General features: G+C 41.4%; 1 protein-coding gene and 1 long non-coding RNA gene across 6 annotated transcripts in view; one reads left to right on the top strand and one right to left on the bottom strand.

Annotated features, from left to right (window-relative positions):
• The window catches only part of NCKAP5 (NCK associated protein 5), a 588,725-nt gene that overhangs the window by 117,087 nt on the left and 446,526 nt on the right, over positions 1-25,112 (top strand). Inside the window, exon 1 of one of the 5 annotated variants that reach the window (XM_043525273.1) lies at positions 20,310-20,426. The exons of 3 other annotated variants lie outside the window; for them this stretch is intronic. In XM_043525273.1, the coding sequence (XP_043381208.1) occupies positions 20,349-20,426 (78 nt within the window). In that variant the 5' untranslated portion in view covers positions 20,310-20,348. Of the gene's footprint in view, positions 1-20,309; positions 20,427-25,112 lie in introns of those variants that run through there. One more of the 5 variants, XM_043525275.1, reaches the window with a different exon arrangement.
• The window catches only part of LOC122462374, a 355,548-nt gene continuing 337,700 nt past the window's right edge, over positions 7,265-25,112 (bottom strand). The window contains exon 3 of the long non-coding RNA XR_006284882.1: positions 7,265-7,423. This is a non-coding gene — a long non-coding RNA (uncharacterized LOC122462374). The remainder of the gene's footprint in view (positions 7,424-25,112) is intronic.

Here is a 25,112-nt window from a genome sequence, read left to right as displayed (position 1 = left end):
TTGTGTTAACGTAGTCCCCTTCAAACAGCACCACATTAACCAGCCCAAGGAACCTTTTAGTTGGCACCCGTGGCATCCACATGGGGGAGTTACAGCACATCATTTTGGTGTGCACTGCTCTTCAAACTCCAGTATTCCAAACTGTGGGATTGCATAGACAACACTATGACGAAATAGTGACACCAGAGCAGCAAACTGAAGGGTTCCTAGTTTGTGTTAACGTAGTCCCCTTCAAACAGCACCACATTAACCAGCCTAAGGAACCTTTTAGTTGGCACCCGCGGCATCCACATGGTGGAGTTACAGCACGTCATTTTGGTGTGCACTGCTCTTCAAACTCCAGTATTCCAAACTGTGGGATTGCATAGACAAGACTATGACGAAATGCTCCATGAAATCAGTGGACCAGTGTCACTAAAGTTGGTGTAAGGAAGTGTAAATCTGTGCACCACTGAGGCACCTTGTGCCCAGTTGGATTCAAATGGAGGGCAGGCAGGTACTGGCTACTGCCATTCTCTCCTGGAGCCTTGGAAGAAGTCTCTAACTCATGCTGGAGCTCAACAGCAGTTCTGCAGGTAGGAACTGCTGAAGGGAGACATTAAATTAATGCACTTCTCAGGCACCCTGGCTGCACCCCTTCTGTTCACTTTTAGCAGCACAATTGTCCCTTATGATTCTCCACCCACTAGGGAGATAGCAGCCTCTCTCTGGTGCTGCACCTTCCTCCCATGGTGGACTTGATGCCATCAAGGGTTATTACGGAAAGCATCTGAATCCTTGATAAACAACTAGTAGCTCTGCTTTGCACGGTTCCATTAGAAGATACTAAAAGAATAAATATTCTGTCTGTTGCTCATTATACAACAATAATAATCCAAAGAAATCACATGGGCACAGTTACGTTCCAAGTAATCCTGTTTACTAACTATACACTAACATGCAAGGCTTGGCTTTATAGATTCTGCTGCTCTGTTTGGTTTCTGGCAGCGTAACAACATAGAACACAATGAGCCGCACTGGAGGGCTCACAAACTATTTAAAGACATACCGACCTATTCCTATACACTACAGTAAAAAATCCAGGACGTGCTCAAGGTTAATATTTTTCTGAGAGAAAACTTGTGGTGCAAGGTGGGAAGGTGAATACTTGGACAGTGTATGATGTGACTGTTTTCTTTGTCCCAGTATTTCCTGGGTGTCATGGGGAAGCTGTCTCATTTTAGGGTAGTATGGGCATAGTCAGGCAATCCCTGCTCCAGGTCATGTCTCTATAGACTCATAGACTGTAAAGTCAAAAGAAACCATCATGATCGTCTAGTCTGATCTCCTGTACGTCACAGCCACAGAACTTTGCCTACTCACTCCTGTAATAGGCCCACAACCTCTGGCTTTAAGGCTCCTGGACTTCAGGAGTGGACACAGACCTAGGAAACAGCAAGAAGCAGGTACTGGAAGAGAGGAAGTGGGTCAATGTGTGGTGAAAACCAAGACTACTATCTTTAAGACCCCAGGAATAGGAGTCATGTAGTATAGGATGGGTCAGGGCTCCTCTCTCATCCAGCCAAGCAGAACAAGCTCTGGGAAAGAAGGCAGTGTATATTCTGCCTCTTCCCTCATAACAGAGGAGACACCAGCAGGGAAGGACTACTGCCCTCTCTCCTACCAGGGAGGAAAAGGTCTAAGTAAAAAGGGGCCACCGGGGAGAAACCAATTTAGGGCTTCAGCTAGCCTGAACCAACAGAGCCCCAAGAAGGATGCTATGGAACCCTGGGCTGAGAAGAGGACACCTGTTTGAATTGCCACACAACTCCCCGAAGGAGGGTTTGGAGACTCCTGAACTAGGGAGAAGAAGGGTTTGGTCTGAGGTACCAAAAAACTCTGTGGCAGGGCAGAGAAGCATCATACCAGCAAAGGAGGGGTTAAGGAGAACCATTGAGCCCCACCCCATTATACATGCAGCCAATGTCAAGCCTGGAGGGGGAATAAAAGGAGAGAGCCTGACTCAGTTCAAGGCTTACTGTCTGGGAAGGAGAATGGGGCTCTGGCTCTCTGCCTGAAGAGAGCGTCTCTTGTAGAGTTGCAGAGACAGGCCTGCTAGCTGGAACAGCCAGTGGGGGAACAACTAAACCCCAAGGAGTGAACAGTGCTATAGTCAGAGACTGTTTGGGAACCAAACCCAAAGGAAAGGACAGGAATGTCCCACCTCAGAAGACTGGGGATGGCCTAATATTGAGTTATGTTTGCTTTTTGTTGTGGAACATTTGGGGCAGAGCCCCTCAAACCCACCCAGAAGGGGATAAAACTGATGGGAAAATTAATCAGTAGGTGAGAGTCCTGCCTCAGTGGACACTGGAAAAAGAGACTTCTTCCCTCCCCTACCTGAGAGACCTTGGCTGCCTCAGGGTTCCAGAAGGGGGAGCTGCTCCAGCCCCACCGCTACAGATCTATATTTGGGAGAGGACTAAATAAAACCACACAAAGGCAGTGGGAGGGGGAAACTTATTTTAAGTATTCTGATCTGAGTATAAATGACAGTAAAGAACTAAGAGGGATCTGAGGGCAGGGTGCTGGCAGGGCTACCTCAGGCCACGAAGGTTGGCATTTCTGCATACTAGGGTATAGCAGAATAGTGGCTGTCATTCAAATGAAGACCCAACATGGGTTAATTCCACCTGCAAACTCTAGAACTATTGCCACAGGGAAGAGCAACAACTGTAAATAGTGCTATAATTCCCCAAAATGGTAATTCCAGGCATTTTGAGATAGAAGTAACACATTTATTGTCCTTTGTCAAAATCTTCAAGAGACTTTCAAAACAGATGAAAGACAACAAGAAAGATGTAGACAGGAGGTGACACTTGGATGGGATATGCTGCAGCACAAAAACCTTTTAGCAGAGGAGTGAGACATCCTTTATAGGAGCAGAGTCCAACATAGAAAAGTATCTTACATAAATCAAGGGCCAATCAAAATGGCTATTGTAGAAGGGCACACGATCACATGAGTACTGCAGTTTAGGACAGTATTACAATGCTTCATTCATTAGGGGCTGAATTCTGCATCCTTTCAGTATCCAAAACTCCCACTGCAATCAGTGTGCCAGGAATGCAGGCTCCGGCCCAAAGTGAAGACATGCAAAGAAAGTAACCCACATTTCCAGCAGCTGTTCAGATGAAAAGTAAATTCAGTGATCCAGATCTCACTTACACTAATCTCTGTCTACACCACTCTTCAGTGTAAAGAGACCAGGCCTTAATGTAAATCAGGATCTGACACAATGAGCTAAATTCTGCAGCCAGATATAAAGAAAGCAGAATTTGGCCTTTTCTGCCTTGATTACAAATAGGAATTTAACAATTTTCAAGTGCAAACCTTGTGAGGTTTTTGTGTCTACTTGGAAAAATTTGAGTCTTGTAATGCTTGTAATCTGTCGACAGCTTTTATCTGGTCAGAAAAACCCTACAAAATGTTACTAATCAAGCATAGGGCAGTGGATAATGAGATTCTGGTGCGATGTAGCAAAATGTTTGCCCTTATTAGGGTGAAAGGGCAATCCTCAGCTGCCACTTTCCACGGGTGAAGGCTGATTTTCAAGACTGAAAAACCCACCTTTCCTTTTCCTGAATCCTTTCAGAAAATCACCCATCAAAGTGTAACTTTTTCCCCCCTCCCAAAATCATGAAACATTTGTTTTGAGCATCCTAAGACTCTGACATCCATAGGGCAGGGACTGTTCCTTCTGGAATGCATGGATAGCACCTAGTGTATTGTTGATGCAACCACAAACAAATAAATTAATTAAAATGTCTTCTACCAGGTGAGAATATTTACACTGTGTTGAAGGCCTGAGTCAATCTAAAAAGTCTTTCAGGTGTCTGCGTCATGAGAGCCCAAGCACAGCCATGAGTCGCAAACCACTGAAACTCAATTGGGTTGAGGACCCCGCTGCCAGAATGTGTTCAGAGCAGGTTTCTTTCAAACCACTCCTGACCAATATTTAGAGTGAGGGCAAGATCCTCAGCTAGTGTAAATCAGTGTAGCTTCTTTGATATTGGGAGACATCACAATCCAGAAGATTGGAATATTATACAGAATGATCTAGATGACCTTGAAGATGGTTGTGAGAGAAATGGGATGAAATTCAGTCAGACAAAGTGCAAGATCATGCACTTAGGGTCTAGTAATAAGAATTTCTGCTCATGAGTTGGACACAACAGAGAAGGCTAGAGATCTGGATCTATGGGTAGATCACAGGATGACTGAGCCACCAGTGTGATGCGGCTGTGAAAAAGGCAAATGCGATCCTAGGATGTATTAGCGAGGCATTTCCGGTAGAAAGAGAGAAGTATTAATGCCATTGTACAAGACACTGATAAGACTGCACTCAGAATACCGTCTACAGTTCTGTTACCTGTGTTAAAGAAAGATGATATAAACTGAAACAGGTGCAGAGAAGAGCAACTAGGATGATCAGAGGGCCTATCTTATGAGAAGAGACTGGAAGAGCTTGGCTTGTTTAGTCTAGCAAAAAAAGGCAGGGAGGGGATATGATTGCTCTGGATAAATACATCAGGGACGTAAATTCCAGGGAGGATGAAGAGCTATTTAAGCTAAAAGGCAGTGTTGGCACAAGAACAAATGGATATAACGTGGGCATGTACAAATTCAGACTAGAAATTAGAAGAACGTTTCTAAACATCAGAGGAGTGAGGTTCTGGAACAGCCTGCCATCAAGAGTTGTGGGGGGAAACAACTTAATTAGTTTTAAAGAGAGAGTTGGACAATTTTTTAATATGATTGTATGACAGGATTGCTTGTGATAGTAGGGGACAGGGCTCACTTCTGGTTTATGTCTTATGTTCCTAAAAGCTCATGCTTCAAGGTTTCAGCAAGGCACCTGCAGGGGTCAGGAAGGGATTCCACCCCCAATCCCTCCCAACCTCTCACCACACAATGTATTCTGGGGCTGGGATTTTTTTAATCTCCTTCCTCTGAAGTATCATGGATGGCCATGGATGGAGATGGGACACTGGACAGGCTGGGCCATGGCTCTGAGGTGGCACTGAAGTTTGTCTCTCTCTGGTGGTTGTCTAGCTGATTCTTGCTCACATGCTCAGGATCTAAATGATCGCCATATATGGGGTTGGAAAAAATTTTTCCCCAGGTTAGATTGGCAATGGCTGTGGGGGGGTTTCACCTTTGTCTGCAGTGTGTGGGTGCAGGTCACTTACCAGGATTATTCGGGTATATGTCATTTAATCATTTCCTTGCCATTTCATGGTTCTCAGGTATTGGTGCACCTTGGTCCCTCCTATTGTCTGCCTGTGGCACATAAGAATGGCCATAGTGGGTCCAACCAATGGTCCATCTTTAGCCCAGTATCCTGTCTTCCAACAGTGGCCAATGCCAGATACTTCAGAGAGAATAAACAGAACAGGGCAATTGTCAAATGATATATCCCCTGTCATCCCGTCCCAGCTTCCAGCAGTTGGAGGTTATGGGGCACCCAGAGCATTGGGTTGTGTCCTTGACAATCTTGGCTAACAGCCATGATGGACCTGTCCTCCATGAACGTATCTAATTATTTTTTGAACAAGTTATACTTTTTGGCCTTCACAACATCTCCAGGCAACGAGTTCCACGGGTTGACTATGCATTGTGTGAAGAAGTGCTTCCTTTTGTTTGTTTTACACCTGCTCCCTATTAAGTTCATTGGGTGAACTCTGGTTCTTGTGTTATATGAAGGTGTAAATAACACTTTCTTATTCACTGTCTCCACACCATTCATAATTGTATAGACCTCTATCATATCCCCCCTAAATCATCTCTTTTTTAAAGTTGAACAGTCCCAGTCTTTTTAATCTCTCCTGTTATGGAAGATGTTCCATACCCATATTCATTTTTGTTGCCCTCCTGCATAATTTTTCCTGTTCTAATATATCTTTTCTGAGATGTAGTACCATGGATTTATATAGTGGCATTATTATATTTTATGTCTTCTTATCTATCCCTTTGTACTTCTTAATAATGTTCTGTTAGCTTTTTTGACTGCTGCTGCACACTGAGCAGTTGTTTTCAGAAAATTATCTACAATGACTCCAAGATCTCTTTCCTGAATGATAACAGCTAATTTAGACTGCACCATTTTGTATGTGTAGTTGGGATTATGTTTTCCAATGTACATTACTTTGGATTTATCAACATTGTATTTCATCTGTCATTTTGTTGCCTAGTTATCCAATTTTGTGAGCTCCCTTTGTAACTCTTTGCAGTCAGCTTTGGACTTAACTACCTTGAGTAATTTAGTATCATCTGCAAACTTTACTACCTCATTGTTTACCCCCTTTTCAAGATCATTTATGAATGTGTTGAACAGCACTGGTCTCAGTACAGCTCCTTGGCGCACACCACTATTAATCTCTCTCCTCTGTGAAAACTGACCATTTATTCTTACTTTTTGTTTCCTATATTTAATCAGTTACTGATCCATGAGAGGAACTTCCTGTTATCCATGACTGCTTATTGTCCTTAAGAGCTTTTGGTTTGGGACTTTGTCAAAGGCTCTCTAAAAGTCCAAGCTCATTCTGCCAACTGGGTCATCCTTCTCCACATGTTTATTGACCTCCTCAATGAATTCTAATAGATTGGTGAGGCATGATTTCCCTTTACAAAAGCCGTGTTGACTCTTCTTCAACATATTGTGTTCCTCTATGTGTCTGATAATTCTGTTCTTTACTACGGTTTCAACCAGTTTGCCTGGTGCTGAAGTTAGGCTTACCAGCCTGTAATTGCCAGGACTGCCCCTGGAGCCTTTTTAAAAATCAATGTTACATTAGCTATCCTCCAGTCATCTATTACAGAGGCTGATTCAAATGATAGGTTACATATCACAGTTAGTAGTTCCACAATTTCATATCTGAGTTCCTTCAGAACTCTTGAGAGAATACCATCTGGTCCTGGTGACCTTTTTGCTGTTTAATTTATCAATTTGTTCCAAAACTTTTTTTATTGGCTACTCAGTCTAGGATAGTTCCTCAGATTTGTCACCAGGTGTGGGAATCTCCCTCATGTCCTGTGCATAGTAAAGACTTAGCTTAGTTTCTCCACAATAGCCTTGTCTTTCATGAGTGGTCTTTTAGCACCTTGATCATCCAGTGGTCCCACCGATTGATTGCCAGGCTTCCTTCTTCTGCTGTACCTAAACATTTTTTTGCTGTTAATTTTTGTGTCTTTTGCTAGTTGCTCTTCAAATTCTTTTTTGGTCTGCCTCAATACAGTCTGACACTTGACTTCCCAGTGTTTATGCTCCTTTCTCTTTTCCTCAGTAGGTTTTGACTTTAAATTTTTAAAGGATGTCCTTTTTACCTCTAACTGCCTCTTCTTCTCTACTGTTTAGCTAGGTGGCAGTGTTTTGGTCCTCTTACTGTTTTTCTGGGGGGGGAGCACTGTCAATAATATACTGTGTAATACTTTAGTCTAATTTTGGTTGTTGGGTTTAGTGTGCGGGTGCTGGGTGGTGTTGGAGGCCTGTGATATACAGGTCAAACTAGGTGATCTGGTGAGTCCTTCTAGCCTTAAATTCTGACGTTGTCGGTTGGAGCTATTTTGATTTTTACCAGCGGAGACTCTGACTTGGAATATTAGTCAGAGGGAGTGAAATAAAATCTTTGTTTATCTAAATCATACAGTAGTTCCCTTTTTGAGCTGTCTGTTTCTGTGGGGATTGACAATCTCTGGTGCATGCTCCTCTTATTTTCTTTCTGTCTCAGATGACTGTTTTCCAATTCAGTTCTGCAGGACACTCCGTTAACAGATCATGACTCACTACACACAGACTTGCTTTGAGTAAAAAATGCCCCGTTGCCCATTTATTTTGGAGCAAGTTTTGGCAATTGAAGCTGCCAAGAGGCAGTTTTCATGAACCTTGGAGCAGCTGCAGCACTGGGAGGAGAATAAATATTTTCTTTTACTCACAAACAAAACACTCTCTCCTACTTGAACCCTTGTGCCAATGCCTTGACTATGTGGAAGTCTAGCAAAATGATCAGCCTTAACCCAATGGCAGCTCTTGAAGCTGTGATTTGTACAACTCAGGTCTCTGAGGTGGCCAAGTCAGTGCCTCTTTGTACCATCTTGCTCTTGAAATTTGTTACTAAACTCGTTACCCTTCCACTCCATTTCATAGATGTTGGAGGTCTGAAGCTGTGCTGAGAAACACAGGTGCAACTTCTACTAAGAAATGGTACATTTAAAGAGTACAGACATACTGCATCCTCCATGCCACTGCCATGTTGGCTGGCATAAAAGGCCTCCAGCATATAGTGCAACTCCATTAAATATCTGCCTGAAAACAGGGTACCACAACAGTCAACACCTATCTTCAGGCAGGTCTAAGGCATCGTGTCCTGTTCTATATGTTCTCATTAGTTAGATAGACGCCCAGGGAAATATATAGTATCACCTCAGGTGGCCTGACTTTGAAATATTCTTCTGTTTAAATTGTGTGATGCATGTAACATTCCCCCCAGTTTAAACATATTTTGGGGATGAGAGTGTGGTTTCTGATAAAATGGATATCAGCAGATGCAAATCTATATAAGGATGAGCATACACATGGTAAAATAGATTGCTCTGAGTAAGATCACTACATTCCCCAATTTAAATCTACTCGAGGCACCCAGATGCCATGGTAGGTAGTAAGTAATTGTCAATATAATAATAATAAAGAACTGATTTTCAGTGTAAGGTATTTGTCCTCTCTGCCAGGCTCTCCATGCAGAGCCAGAGGGCTCATGAGAATACAGCCCCACTTTCAACACTGACCCAAGGAGAAAAATTGTGCCCAAGGCACTGGCTTTGTGTCCAGTTGGCATAGCTATAAAACTCTTCTGTGACATAATGGTAATGGGGCACTGAAAGAATAACGATTCTTTCCTTTTACATTGAACAAGGAACTTTATTAGAATAAGTCAAAAATTAATAGCCCCAAAGCTTCTCTGCCTCTCTCTCCCTGGAACCAGCCTTCGTCTCCCTGACTTTAGCCTGTCTTCCTTCTCCAGATTTAAAGAAACAGTATACATATCCTAACACCTCTTTACAAAGTAGTCACAGGAAAACTGGAAAAGGTCACCAGAGCCACTAGAATGAATCAAAAGTCAGAAGTTTTCCTCAAGTGACAGGGAGTGTTTGTGGAAGTTGGGGAGGGGGTGGTATTAACAGGCTGAAGAGAAGCAGCACTGAAGTTTGGGAGAGTTGGATGGATTGCTCTGAGGGGCTGGAAGGCACAGCCAGAGATCTCAGCTTTGCATCTGCAAGTGTCTATCCCTGCTTCTGGTACACGGGTTCTAAACTGCTGTATACCAGTTATGTGGTCTTCAGATGAAGAAAAGAGAGACTCCTGTCAGGCCAGGCAGACTGTCTGATCATATCAGAGGGGTAGCCATGTTAGTCTGTATCCACAGAAACAACAAAGAGTCCGGTGGCGCCTTAAAGACTAACAGATTTATTTGGGCATAAACTTTTGTGGGTAAAAAACCCCACTTCTTCAGATGCCTAATCGTGTCCTCCTCAGATGTGCCAGGATCCTGAGCTTAGCTAGGAGGGCAGAAACCATGAGTGGCTCTGGGTAGCCATCTGGGTAGAGTAGGCTTCACAACCTCATCCTATCACAGAGACTTAGTGGGTCTTACGTCCACTCTATCTGCTTGCAGCTCTGTGCTGTCTCTCTCCTACTCCATTCAATGAAGCCCTTTACCCACAATGGATTGTCAGCATTTATGCACTTCGGAGTGATATTCTGTGTAGGTGTTTGGTAGCTTTAACTAGCCCACAGGCAGTAGACTCTCATACAGAACTGGCACGATTGAGGCTGAATTCCTTGTGCAAGTTTATCCTCATCCCTTCAATATTAATTCTAACCTACAGCTTCAATCCACTCCCGTGGAGAGGGTAGAAGTGTGAAGCTATGGACTGAGGAATCAGTGTGGTAAGGCCACTGAGCAGGGTCTGCAGCCATCGAGCAGGGCAGCCAAGGACAATATCTGGGATAGCTATGCATGCTTGTCCTAAGTTCCAATATATCAGGGGTGTAATTCCCTGAAATTTCCTCAAACCCTGTGAAACTAGAAGGCTGTGTTCCCTGCCCCTTCTATGTCACTATGAAACCTCTTTCCTAGAGGAGATAAACCACTGATTTTTCTACAGTCAAAAGTTAGATTTCCTTCCTTTATGTGGCTCAGTGTTACACAGAATTAGCTAAAGCAGTATTCCCAGCTCCAAATGTTCAAGCATCATGAGTCAGGCCCAGAAAATGAGGAGATTGGTTTAAAAATTATGAGATTAAAAAAGACATTTGCGGTCTGATGTGTTTGCCTTCTGATTTTAGATCTTTTATAGGTCTTCCTTGGGTAACATTCTCAAGTTTTTCTACTCAATACTGAGGGCTAGAAATTTACTTTTTTAAACAATATTGAAAACTGAGATTCTCACCTCAACCCAGTAATCCAGGAGGTGGGGCTTTAAGGAAAACACCAAATATTGTGAGACTCTCAGTGCAACAGTGAGAGTTGGCAGTAATGTGAAGAGAAAGATTTACCATCATAGTGAATATGCTGTAGCACTGTTATTGCAGGAATAGAGTATGCATCAATAGTGAGACTGTTGAAGTACGAGGAGGGCTATCAAACCTTTCTTTTTTAATGAATTTTTCCTATCTATCTTGTCTCCACCACACAGATCTATTGTGCGGACACACTGGCAGGCAGCATGCTTACCTCAGTTAATTCACTTTCAGACTAAGAATAATAACGTATCTGAACTGTGTGCTTAGCATTCTTTGGAAAATGCCTTGGATCCAAAGCCTGTTAAGTCTTCCAAGTGGTCTTTCATTACATTGTGCTAGCCTGTCAGCTAGAATTGTTTTTATTTTTAGATACAGAATACCCTAACTTGGAGACTCTTCAAAAACTCTATGTAATGTAAGGCTACAGAGTCCTGACTCCACGTCCCCAGAAGCAAATTTCATACAGTTGTTTACACAGCCTCTTGATTCTCTCCCTCCCAAGGGCAGTCTAATGGGGAATCTGAAGTGTATCATAATGGATATTTTCCCTCAAACCCTTTAACTTTAACTCCTTCCTTCTAATTCTAGTGCTAGTTAATCTCACTGCTTCTTTTTTGTGTTATCTGCTGTCTGAAGAGACTTGGATTTGATCTAATAAGAAATTGGTGTGTGTGACACCACAAATACTTTACACCTGCAGAAGATTTCTATTTAATAATAAATGGATAAATATTGGCAAGATCTGAAAAACAAAACTGGAAGAAGCAGAATGTGATTTTAGCCCCATTTGATAAGAAACCAAAGAGGGGCAATTTAATCATAATTTATTTTCATTATGAAGTTAAGCAAGTTTTTTAAAATAATAATTTTTACATGAATGTACTGAATTTTATAATTTTAGTGTAAGGTTTCAGTTCTACTTGATCTCTTTCATATGTTTTGCAGTAATATGCCTGGATCAGCAGTAAAACAGCCTCTCAGCTGTCAGTTCTGGATTCCTATTGATACTATCCGTTGTTTTTGCTTTAGAGTAAATGGGTCCTCTAACTTTGCACAAATCAAAGTATTCAAATGACAAATAGTCATAAGATCAGACACCATCCAAACAAGTTAGCTTGCCTTCCAGCTATTTGAATATTCATCAGAGTTTCATTTCCCATAGCCATTTTATTGATCATGCAACTCTGATTACAAATTTACCATGCTGAAACCAATTTAAATATTTTTGCATTTCTTAAATGTACTGGTTGGTTAAAACATCCATTTAGTTTAAGATGTTGTGAAATGATTTGATATAGACATAGAAGATATCACTCCATTCGCATTTCTGCCCAAGATTAAGAGTCAGATTCTTCAACTGGTGTAAATCCAGAGTAACTTCACTGGATTCAATAAAACAATAGAGATGAGATGAAAAAATCTAGCCTTATGCCTGTGGATGACATCGACACTGTTGGCAACTACAGTAGAAATGTCATCAAGAATCTGAAAATATGGTGCAATCTAAAGCTTTTTTGCATAATAGTGGCATGGTGTATTGCAGAGTTTATCGTAAAACCGTTTAGCTATGCCAAGCCTTTAATGCTGCTTTGAGGACCTTTGCTTTACAGTATCATTCAAACAGCAGCGCTCGAGTCCCCTGATATTGCTGGTAAAAAGTAATTATTTGCAGTGAATAGACTGCCTCCACAGTGCACTCATTTGACAGTATGCACATTCACTTTTTTTCCCTAACCATACTTGTCAGAGTTAGCAAACCATCCACAGCAATGACAGAAGTGTAGGCTTTTGTAACATTGATGTTTTTAGTGTTCCTTTAAAAGTGTGAAGTGATAGGTATTAATAATCTTTATTTAAGCTTAACAAAGGTTTGTTTGTTTAGTTGGTTGGTGATTTTGCCTGGAAATTTATGAATTGTTACTGCTTTGCCTGCACAAGCTACACCCAACATAGCATTTCGGACTTACCCTATCTCTTCGCTTAGTTTTGCAGTAATAACCTTTTATTTTAAAAAGCATCACTATGTGCTTTCCTAGTCTCTGTGACCCCCAGCGATCGATATTTGGTCTTTGTGTACTGGATAAAAGAGAACGGTTGGGGTGAATGACCTTTAACTGTCCCCAAAGTTTGGTTTCAATTTTATGGGCATAACATTGTTGATCCCACATCCATTAACATTTATAACCTGCAGCCATACTTCCTTGGGCTGTGATCTCATTTGCTCCCATAAACAAAGCAAAATTTGGGTTTGGCCAGTATTTGAATGTGTGCTCTCCAAGGAAATCCCCACCGCTGTAAAAATTGTTGTTGGTAATTCATTAGGTGGCACTCTTCCTTTTGATCAGTGCTGAACGAATTCCCCAGAATAGTGCATGAGGGCCCTGTGCCATTTTAGGTGCCATCTCTCAGAGGAGATGAGAATAAGCCCTTTAAGGAAAGTGTGGAATGTGTAGGGGTAAAGCAGTACTGCGTTAAGGGCATCTGAAGCTTTTCTTGGCCATGAAGATCTTGTTGTCTCCTGCCTCCTTCTCCAGCCCCATGGCAGCTCCACTTGTGTGCCACCTCCGGGGCACCTGGGATCCCGGCTGCCACCCCATGCCCTGAGCTCTGCGGGCTCCGCTGCTGCCCCACTGGCTGGCCCAGAGAAGTGGGCAGAGACCCATGTGGGCTGAACACCCACCTGAAGGTGGGGAGGGGGGGAACGGCTCCATCGGCAGCCACCTGGGCGCCCCACTGCCTCCATGCACTGATCTCTGCTCGCCTCCCCTGGCTGCTGGGTCCTTGCGATCCCCCTTAGCCGCTGCGGCCGTGCTGCAGCCCCCATGGCCAGGCTCGGGTACCTCCCTGTCTTCTCAGGAGCCCGGGCGGTTCTGTGCTCCTAACGATATGTTCTAACATAAGTGGCACGGGGCGGCAGCAGAGCCCTGCATTAAACGTGGGGGTGCTGCAGCACCCCCTGCACCCAGGACCGCCGACAGGAGGAGGGGCAAAAGGGGCAGCTGCCCCAGGGCCTGGCAATTTAACAGGGCCCAGGGCTCCCGGCTGCAGCTGCTGCTACCGCAACAGCATCAGCAGCTGGAACCTCAGGCTGAAATCACCACTGGAGCCACGGGCGCTGTGGCTCGGGCAGCGCTGAAGGGCTGGCTGGGGGAGGCTAGCCCCCAGCCCCACCCCTTCTGCCCGAGGCCCTTCCCCTTCTGGGGGCCCAGAGCTGACCTACCCACCTTGCCCAGGGGCCCGGCAATTCAGTCGGCAGCCCAGCCCACACCCCTAGTTCCCGCACCTATAGTCCTGGCTGCTGCCCAACAGCCCACGCCCAGGTCTGGACCCACTCCTGGGATGAACAGGGATCTGGCTTTCTTTTTCTTGGCTGGGTCCCGGGCGGGGGGAAATGAAGCTGTGCACAGGGCCCCACTAACTCTAAATCTGCCACTGTGTAGAGTCAGTGTTGATGTAGTTAGGTCAAGGCAGTGTCAGTGCAGAACTTTGTTGCTTACATCAACTGTTACGGGCTTTCAGAAGCCATCCCACAATGCCCGACACTGACAGTATAATCAGTACAAGTGCTCCTGATGAGGATGCACACTGCTCACATGAGGCACAAAGTATAGACACACACTAGCGATGTAAATACTGCGGCAGCTGAATGCTGCCGTAAGTTAAGTCAACTTAATTTTGTAGTGTAGACATGCCCTGAGTACCTTTCCCAGGCCTGAAGAAGAGCTCTGTGTAGCTTGAAAGCGTGAGTCTCTCACCAACAGAAGCTGGTCCAATAAAAGATATTACCTCACCCACCTTGTCTTTGAAAAGAAGGAATGACAGAGGAGGAGTTTCCTCTTTAGTCTTAGAGATGCTACGCACTGTATTAATTTCTGTGAGGGGATGAATGATAGAGGAGGAATTTCCTCTTTATTCTTCAAGATGTTAAGCACTATTCTAGTTTCTTAAGCCTGTGAAGTGGACTTAATTACATGTTTGATAGCAAATGTAGTAGGAAGAGGGCCTGAAACATAAGCCCATGTATCAGAGGGGCTAAAGTAGTTAAAACCTTGCTGATATGAAGCAAGGTCAAGTTGTGAGCAAAAGGCAGGCCCTGCTCACTTAATTTGGCAAGCGTAAGGTTGATATTGCAAAACAATATTCCTAAGAGGTGCACAAAATACTCACGCAAGCACATTCCAGAAGGGTGGTACCAGAGCACCCCAATAAACACATTCCCCAAAGATAACAGGAACATGCTGATCCATCTTAAGGATAAGGTCAGGATGAAAGGATGATGAAGAGAGATGTTTTGATCACACCTGCAGGTACAAGGCAATGGGTGCCGCCCTAATACTTTAGAGGGTGGCACCCTGATACATCAAGGATGACACGTAACTTGTTTGTATTGCTGTATAAAGGTATTGCTCAGAGTGTCTTTGTCTGGCATAGGGGATAGTGGAAAGTCCCGCCACTAACTGAGACGGTCCATTGTCATGAGCATACATGTGTTAGTGTACCTGTAACCATTGAGCCAGGGCATTAGCGCCATGCTTTGTCAGAAATAAACCTGACCAAGTGCCTTCACTATGAGCCAAGTCTGTGGATTTATTGGGTGGTTCACTCGAGGTCTGCTGTGCCAGCTGTCTGAGCAGAGCTGGGACAGCACACAGTGGAACACATGGCAGAACACACACACAGCCAAACATCTGACGACAGCAATGTGTGTTCCTAATATTCTGAACAATGTGCCTAAACAAAGTAAAACATGGATACCTATCAATGCATTAAACAATACATCATATTACTATAGCTGGGTCTATTGTAAGAAATTATTTAGTATGTATGCAGGTGAGGCATTTCCTTTTCATTTATGCATCTTTTCAGCCTTATATGCTGAAAAGAGAATTTTAATAATTGATTAACATTTTTTATTGTTTCTCATGAAAAAGTAATGCTGTTCAGTTTGTTGCATGATGTAAATAATGTGGGGATACTAATCTTGCAATTATACTGGATATTGTGTGATGTACAGTATTCAAAGTTTAATGAGCACACACTAAGATGAAGGACAGCTTTGTGAGTGTAACACAAATTGGCTTTCCTTACTTAGCCCATGGCATTATAGGCCATTATTAAAAGCGAGTACCAAAAACAATTATGTATATTCAGCATCTTTTGACATCCACTTACTGCACAGGAACTTAGTGCAATAGATTTGTCGTTCAAAATGATGCAAGGGAAGGTTTGTACTTTGTAGTCTAACAAATAAAGACTGTGCAGCCTGTTTTAGGGATTTGAATCTAAGGGATTGTATTTTTCAAAGTGCTGAACACGAGCTTAACTTTGATCCCTCTGAAGACAATCAAAGTCTTATCTCTGATTGACTTCAGTGGGAGCAGAGTTTGGCCAACTCTGAGTGTTTTTGAAAATCCAACCCAATGTTTTCTGGCCCACAAATGAGTACCATCAGCACCATTCATTTTCCTTCCTACACTGTGACACAAGACCTGATCCAAGCCTTTCTTACTCTTTCAGGCCAAGCTCCCATTGATAACAATAGGCATTTGACATGTGTAAGGAAGTTGGGATTAGGCCCATTATATCTTGCAAACAGCTCAGCAGAGAAAATTGAAGTCAGTGAGAGCAACAAGTGCAGCTGAGGGTAAAATTTGGGAGTGTTATGTACGGAGAGACTGACGGCCATTATGTGCATGTGAAAGAATGGGTATGTGCACATAAGAAAAAGGTCAAAATTCTCCTCTCATATTGACCAGTTTGTACTCAGTTGTGGTGATATGTTTTTTTCTACCTATGTGGAATTCCAACTGACACAAAAACAGCCTTTATGGTTCACCTTTCAGTTAAATATATAAAATATACTTTTTAAAAAAGGGATTTATAATTGCAGTGCTGAAAACTGTTAACTATACCCCCTTGGCCTGGTTGCTGTAATATACATGTGATCTGTTATTGAGGTCCTCCATATTTCATGAATGTTTAGAAACAATGCAGACTTTGGAAACTAACCCCACAAAGCCATACAACAGGTTTTTGTTTTTTTGATTGTTTCTTTTTCAGAAGACTGAAATCAGTCTGCACACTTAGCTGAAGAGCTACTTCTCACTATCTGAAACTTTGGTAATCAGCTCTGAACACCATTGGGGATACATTAATTGGCAGCAGCTGTGGAAAGCTATTCAAGTTAGTTTCCCCAGCCAAGCTGTTTGGGTTACATACAGGGAGCAGGGGGGAAAGAGATAGAGATTGAGAGAGAGAGAGAATTACATTAAGTGCGCTAAGGTTTTTTGGACCAGACCTTGTAGTATGTCATTATAAGGCTTATGGTATTTTGCATAAGGTAAAATTTTAGGCAATATTCCTGTGTATGAGAGACTTGTCTCGTATTTTTTTCCCTTTGTGTGCAAATTGTGAATCAAATTCTGTAGTATCAAAAAACAAAATTTGAAATAACTAACCATGAAGCATTCTCCTGGCTTTGGGACATCCCTATTGGAAATGTGCACTCTAGGCTCAGATCTGTTCTTCCTTCTAAGGATATTTTTAAATGTTTTATTTGTTTTTTATGTTTAGCATTCGCATTATTAGGGGGAGGGATAGCTCAGTGGAGGGGGAGGGGTAGCTCAGTGTTTGAGCATTGGCCTGCTAAACCCAGGGTTTTGAGTTCAATCCGTGAGGGGGCCATTTCTGTGTGACAGTTGTTTTTAGGGGGGAGGGATAGCTCAGTGGTTTGAGCATTGGCCTGTTAAACCCAGGGTTGTGAGTTCAATACTTGGGGGGGCATTTAGGGATCCGGGGCAAAAATTGGGGATTTGAGCTTTGAGCAGGGGGTTGGACTAGATGACCTCCTGAGGTCCCTTCCAACCCTGATATTCTAGGATTATTGTCTAGCACAAGTCTTGTATTTGTGTCACTGCTTGCCTATGAGCTTCCCCCCGCCCCCATTAATAACAATGGTTACAGTCTTTATCTGTGGATTGTTAGGAATCGGATCTTAGATTATCATGACCAGTGCTATATTCACTGATGGAATTTGAAAGTATCAACTGAAATTCACTAAAAAACATGCCTGGTTGACAAAGTGACATGTGGCTTCTTGTAATCCTAATGGATAGATTATATCAACAACACAATATCCTTCACAATTAGACAAAAAAATCCGCTGCCATTTTGTGATTAATAGAAGCAGTTCTATATCGTTAGTGATGAGACCACTCATTTACCCCAATCAAAAATATGTTATTAAATAGGTTATTCGTGGGAATTCCTGTCTCTTTAACAAAGAATGAAAAAAAATTAAACTATTCCTGCCACCTGTTCTCTGTTCCATTTCATTGTATTCATTCCACATGTAGTAAACTTGTATCCCACAATCAGAAATCAAGCCTTGCTTAGGGATCCAGCTTATAGCAACTAGTGTTCTGGTTTTCGTGATAGTGTCAAAGAAACCTCCCTTGTTTCAGACTTTCAATAGTTGTGAAATATGGCTCAGCTGTTTTTACTATGGCATATCAGTTAACATTTATCAAAGACAAAACTATCTTCTTGTAAAAGACTAATATTTGTCCACTGGTCTCAGCTAGAGAAACACTATTTGAAGCATTGGTTTCAGAGTAACAGCCGTGTTAGTCTGTATTCGCAAAAAGGTATTCTAAGGTGCCACAAGTACTCCTTTTCTTTTTACTATGTGAAGCATGTTACAAAATAGCCCTTAAATAGTCAAAAGCTAACATTTATTTCTGCAGAGTCTCATAACCTCAGAAAGCAGCAAAAATCCAGATGGAGGGGACTGGATGGCTCAAAGGATTGCAAGTAGGCTGTAAAGCCCTTTATATCTGGAATATCCATTTGTATCCCACCCAGATTTGCATTGACCTGACACCTTGACAGTGATCTTATGGTAATGGCCATTTGTTGGCATATATGAGATAAGCTTGGTGATATCAAGTTAGTTCATGATGGATAAAAGGGCCCACACCTGGAAAACCGCTACCACAATGTTCACCACAAATCTGAGGTTGGCCCATTGAGGTCAGAGGTATGGTAAGTTAGTACTGCAACTGAGTTTGTATGGAGCAGGCCCTCTTTTACCAGAACACAAAGTTCAGTATAGTCAATAGAAAAATTTGCAGGGACCATATAGAGCCCATATAGAGGTCTCCAGTGTTTTGAGTTGAGCTCCTATCACAATCAAAATTACAAACACACACACACACACGCACAGTTCTGTTAAGAGCTAAATACTCCTGGTCTCTTACACATGGGAAGTCCTGCTGAAGTGAAAGGCAGGCAGGATTTGGTCCTAAATATTCTAACTTCAGAGTTATCTAAAAAGGTATATATAGTCCCTTTTATATGCCCAGACATGAGGCTTGCCCAATGGTCATAAACTCAAGGAAATTAGAAATGGGAAATACCATTAGGTCATTCAGCCTGTCTCCTTGCCTTCAACACTTTGTGGGGTTTAGTTTTAAATGTCCCTAAGCAATGAGACTTTCATCACTTCCAACATGTGGCCTGACTAATATAACTGACTTTAAGCATCATCCTCTATGAAAATACCCAGCAGCCCAGACAGACTGGGCTGAGAAGGTACTTGCAGAGTTTTCCCCAAAGCATTTTGGATTTCCCCTCCCCATACACATCCCATCCTCTGTGGGAACACACAGTGTTTATTATTAACAGGTCAACTTTTAATGAGAGTTCCCTCCAGGTGGTATCTGAGATACTGTTATATTTCCATAAAAACGTTGTTATCTATTGTAAGGAAATATTAGTCTCTCAGATACAGCTGGTTGGTAACAGTTGACTTTTTAATGGTAACAGCTGACCTTTGAAATACCGTATGGGTTTAGCATAATAATTTTTGCTAGCTGAAATCATTTGTCCATTTAAACCTGCAGTGAAAACTTTGCACCTTTGAGGGCTGCACTGGAAAATTGCCTGGAGCCTGAGGGACACACATACTTTGCATATAAATGTACATAAAATGTATCAAAAGATAAATTCACACAAGCCTAACAGTAGCTTACACTTGCATCTTCACTGAGGGTCAAATGGAAATTGCTTGTTTGCAATCCCCAGAAATAAAGGCCAGCAGTTGATCAGCTTTGTCATTGCCATGTATTTACAAGGAAAGGGCATCCATGGGCCACATTCTAAGACTTTTAGATGGCTACAGTTGGCCCTTAAACTGTGTTTTCTTTGACCTTTAAACCCAAACTATGTAAAACCTTGTTATAATGTTACTTTAAACATAATCTATAGAAGAGCATGCTCATTTTTAAATTTCTAGTTATTGGTGCTATTTTCATCCTTTTAATGGTATCTTTATATTTATTAAATGCTATAATAAGTAATCATCAAGGGGCATCAGAACGCCATCTAACTACAGATTTTACTTGCATGTTGCCGTGGAACATAGATAAGCATTGTGGTTAATTTACACACTGTTTGCTTTTCTCCCCTCAAATGGTTCACAAACTATAAGATATATTCTCCATGTGATAGTGTGCGCAGGAAAAAATCTCTGTTCCTTTTAGGTCAAACAGCTAATTGTGAGTCCTGGTAATGTTTCGATAGGATTTTAATATTTGCCTAAGATGCAATACTAGAAGCACACCCAAGCTGGAGCTACAAGAGTAAGATTTAGAACAGGTGATATAATCTAACTTGACAAACTAGTTAAATATTGACAAGAAGCGGAAGAGCAGCAGCACTCAGGCTGAAGGAGAAAAGTAAGGTCTGGCATTTGTGATTCAACATATCCAGGATTTTTCAGTCCAAAATGAACAGCTGGAGTGGTCCTAATGATTCACCTGGGTATAGTCTTCTGCATAGTTTACCTTTTCTTCAGTTGTTAAAGGTAGGTCTGTTTGCTCAGAAGAAATTATTCTGGTTGGTACAGCACATTAGCAGTAAATAGTGCAGATGCCTCGAAGATGGTTTAACTTCAGGGAGATAATTTTATTGTTGATTGCGCAGTTACATACAGGCTTATACTGTTCAAAATTTAATGAATGAAAAATAAGCAAAGTCCTTTAGTGACACAAAAAATTGCATGTTTTATAGCTTGTAAATTGACCTTTTGCAATGATGATTTTTTGTGTCCATTTAAAAATGTTTATCTTGTTGATAGTATTTCCATAAGACTGCATCTAAAAAGGGCTATTTACTAATGGAGAGACATGTATGTCAAGAGTATTATGAGATTATTATTTCATTTAAAATAATGCACAGAGGTAGTCAAAGGATACAGTGTGTTGCTTTTTTTAAAAAATGGTGTGGCATTCTATTATTGCACCAAATCCTTTTATAAGCTGGCAGGCTGGGTAGAGAAGCTGTCCCAGAAGGATAACTGAAGAGCTACATAAATAAAAACTGACATATTAACTGCTTTAGGTTTTGGTAGTTCCATATTTGGAAATTAGAAAACATAGAAGAGACTCAGGAAACTACCATATTTGCTTTTCAGAAAAGGTGATTAAATAATCAGCAGCTGGAATTTACACACTACCTTTTAAAACTAAATAACAATGGCAAGTCACCTTCAGTCTTATTTCCAGAATAGTACAGAAAACATTCAATCTTCTGGATTATTCTTCATAAATTATTTTTTAAAAGAAAAAGGAGAAATAAAAAAGAATAGGAAGAAAATATTAGAGTGAGCAATAAAACCCTCATAGTTTATTTCAACAGGACTATTCTTGGGAAGCATCCTCTTAAAATATGATGTTCATATAATGCATTGTTGGTTATATGTTCCTTTCCAGAAAGCACTGTGTTGTGTAATTCCAATGTGTCATATGGCCTATACATACCATGCACTTCTTGGCAAACATTCTTTGATGTATGGAGCCTTATTGAAATATGGAAACATGAATGTAAAGCTCATGGACAGTAGCTTGCTGGCTCATTTGCGAAAAGCTTTATAGAGAATTGTGAAATGCATATTAAATTCGATGTCTCTATATGTTTTAGAGCCAGCAGTTTCCCTGAGTCCTTTTTGGCTAACAATCCTCATTTACAGAATGTGATGCTCTTAGTTGTTTAGAGGTAACAGTTTTTTAGCCACTTGGAACATTGTCCATTCTGGCTGAGATCTGGGAGTGTTTTATGCATGGCCGACCCCTAAAGTTCTTAGTTCTTGTTTAGGCAATTTTCTCATCAAAATCACTTACGTTTTTTGAGTGAGGACTGAGTAAGACTCAGGATTTTGCCCACAATAATTACCCTAAGGTGTGCAATGTATGATAATAAAACCATATATGGTATATCCTGCTTTGGTAGTGATATGCTGTACCTTCATTTGATACAGAAGCAGTTGATGAATTACCAAAGCTATATTCTTGGAAAAAATATGTAATTTATGTGGTGTAAGATATGCAAGATTAATTGGAGAATAAACCAACCAACTAGCAGAAGAAAAGGGATTATATACAAAGCTGGCTAAATATTTTTAGTTGATAATGGCATGAAGCTAGCTCTGTTCCCAAATTACAGTCTTGCTGTAGGCTAGCTTGATTACCTTACTCTTCTGATTAGTTTTAGGTCTTGGAAATGTACATCACTAAGGACACAACATACTGAGCTTTTTGTTTGTTTGTGAAGGTGTTTGTAAATTCCTTTAAAAGTGTTCCTTGGTGTTATGAAATGTGTTCTAATTAAACCGGTATCACTTTGTGAATAATGAAAAATTGTCACTAATTATTGTTTGGACCCTGTCTGGAATTCATCCACATGCAGAATTTGCTGGGTATGTATCATCACTGTCACTCCAGTATCATGCTGATGAAACTCCATTTATATCAATGGAGTTACACCAGCTTAAAAGAAAGTTACATACAGTTGAATCAGGCCCTCTTGGTTCTGTGGGAATTCTGCACAAGGAAAGGCTGCAAGATTGGACATACAATTTAAGAAAGGAAATATGAGGGCAGGGATCCAGTGCAATAAAAGGAAATGAGGTTAGCTAGCACGCACATCATCTTATATGGTAGGGAAGGGAATTGTATCTGTTACACTGAAAAATCTGTGATGCAATTCATGCTCGCCATACAAAACCGACTGCAAAGAACAACTAAGTATATAAAATCTTCTTTATAAAGTGGAAATCATCTCAAGGTATCTTATAATGAGAAAAAGCAAGGTTGTAAACTTAGCCCAAGCTACATTAGAGAGAGGATTTTAATTTTACTGTTGAGAAGACCTGTAATTTTCTGCTGTGCCTAAAGAAAAGATTTCAAGAAGACAGTATGTAAATCTTAGCCAAACCACTGCATATCAAGGGGACTATAAAGACATTTTCATGCTAATTGAGTTGTAAAAATTCTGTTCAAAATTAAGACTCAGACTGAATTTGATCCCTCTGGGCCAAATGTCCACTGGGTCCTGTCCACACTTTAGATGAAGTTAATGATAATGGCCCATATGCTCCCACTTTGTGGTAATGCTCAGACAGAGGGCAATAAAACTATGAAGATCACACTTGAGAATGTTAATAGGGACAATGACTTTGTGGAACAACACACAGGCTATATCTGCTCTCCCACTTTTTCGTTTGGATGTCACTTTCCCTTGTGCAGAAGCTTCCTGTGGGTCAAGCCGGGGAAAGAAATTTAGGAATATCCTCAGGTTCCCACCTCTAAACTTCTGGAAGGAGGGGCGTTGAGCAGAAAATCTGCAGGTGCAGGCTGAAGTAGAATTATGTGCTCTGAGACTCTCTATTGCTACAGTCCCAGGGTAGAGTGAGACAGTTAATGGCCGTACGACTGCTAAACTCTTCTACTAGTGCTGAGGAGTGAGGTACTGGTAGAATACTGACATAGAGAGATAGGGCCTCTAGTGTGTATTCTTGTGCAGCTAAGCCCTATACCCAGTTTTGAGTCCTTGAGGCCCGCTTGCACTGCAGTTTCCCCAGCTCAGCCTATCAACAGAAGTTGTGATGAATCTGTGGGAGAGATTGTTTCTCTCCCCAGTAGAACCCACCCCAGAGATGTAACATATCCAACATAACACAGGAGTACCACACAACAGCTAAACTATACTGTGATCAGATGAAAATGCAGGGGGAATTGTATATAGACCTTGGCCTGTAATGACTTAGGTTGGCATTTGGCCAGGAGACCAGATTTAACCAAGTGCTTACATATTTTTAATCATCACAGTGGATGATTTGTGGTGTCAGCTTTACTTCTCATCTAAAGACAGCATCTCTAGCAGCATGATGTCCCTTAACACCACACTAGCGCCTTATTTCATGATTAACTCAGAAGGAAAGTGATATCTACCGATTCACAAATACCACTTTCTATGGCATCTATTTTCCCTGGAGTTCTCCCACCCAAATACTGCTCAATCCTATTAGATACAAGATGAAAATAGAACATCAAATCCAAACTCCCTTGGAAAATGCAGGATTAGGATTAGAATCCCTGAATCCAAAACTAGAAAGAGTCAAAAATCTCACAAGAACACTGCCAGCAAGACATTGGCCAAAACCAAGCAGAAACATCAAGAGACTTGTGTCCTTTGGGGCTGAAATCTTGCAGTAACAGCACTGTAAGATTTTGGTGCCACCTGTATCTGAAAGCTAACCCTAGTTTGGCTTTGAACCTGAACACTATCCTAAATCTAATCCAGATCCCAAGATTGCCTCCTTCATCCCATCTTCATTCCTAGCCCTCTTTTGCTACTAAATTCTGAGCGGATCACTATCCTTTTGACACCTTTATGGACGTACCTGTTTGAAGTGTCACCCTGCTGTGCAGGGTCATGGTAAGCAGGAGTTTAAAGGAAATTACCATTTGTTGTTCACAAATCATATGGTGCTAAATTATATAAAACCTCTGTCTATCCAGTGTAACCTTGTATAGGCTACTGTGGAACATAATCATCCAGAGCTTTTATTGTATTTGCCCCTGAAGTTGTAAATCAAAATAAATTAAATGGAATTGAGTCATTCCTTCTGTTTGCTTCACTCTAGTCACAGAAAATACTTGCTTACATAGGCACTTGAAATATTTTGAACAAATAAAGAAATATATTTAATATACATCTCTGAAACTAGTAAGGAAGTATTGTGGTTCAGTGGGAAAAATAACTTTAAATAATCAAATTTAACATTTATTTTCTAGTCACTTGTCACTGAGTATCATATTCCTGTTCCTTTCTGTAGCCCTGAAAACCCTGGAGCTATTCCATCTGATTTATCTAAACCAAATGTTTGGCAGAGAAGTATTCAAAATTAAAAGATGTTCCTTTTTGAGTCTGGTTTTGTTTAACTTTGGAAACGGAAGCTTGTGTTGAACAGTGTTTTACTTCATGATTAAATGGATGAAAAGTACAGTTTGCAATATAAAGCAGAGCTGGTAACTTCTGGCTTTTGGGGTGTGGGTTTGATAGAAGCACACAAAAACATCCCTGGTGATTATTCTCAAGATTTTGTCATAAACACAGGCCAAATTAGAACACTTAAAATGTTATAAAAACAGATTTTTGGGCCAAATCCACAAAGATGACTTGAAAAACGATTGATTGTTAACAACCATTC

This window comes from Chelonia mydas, chromosome 11, assembly GCF_015237465.2.
Source record: "Chelonia mydas isolate rCheMyd1 chromosome 11, rCheMyd1.pri.v2, whole genome shotgun sequence".
NCBI classification, from domain to species: Eukaryota; Metazoa; Chordata; order Testudines; family Cheloniidae; genus Chelonia; species Chelonia mydas.
This window is presented reverse-complemented; position numbering and strand designations above follow the sequence as displayed.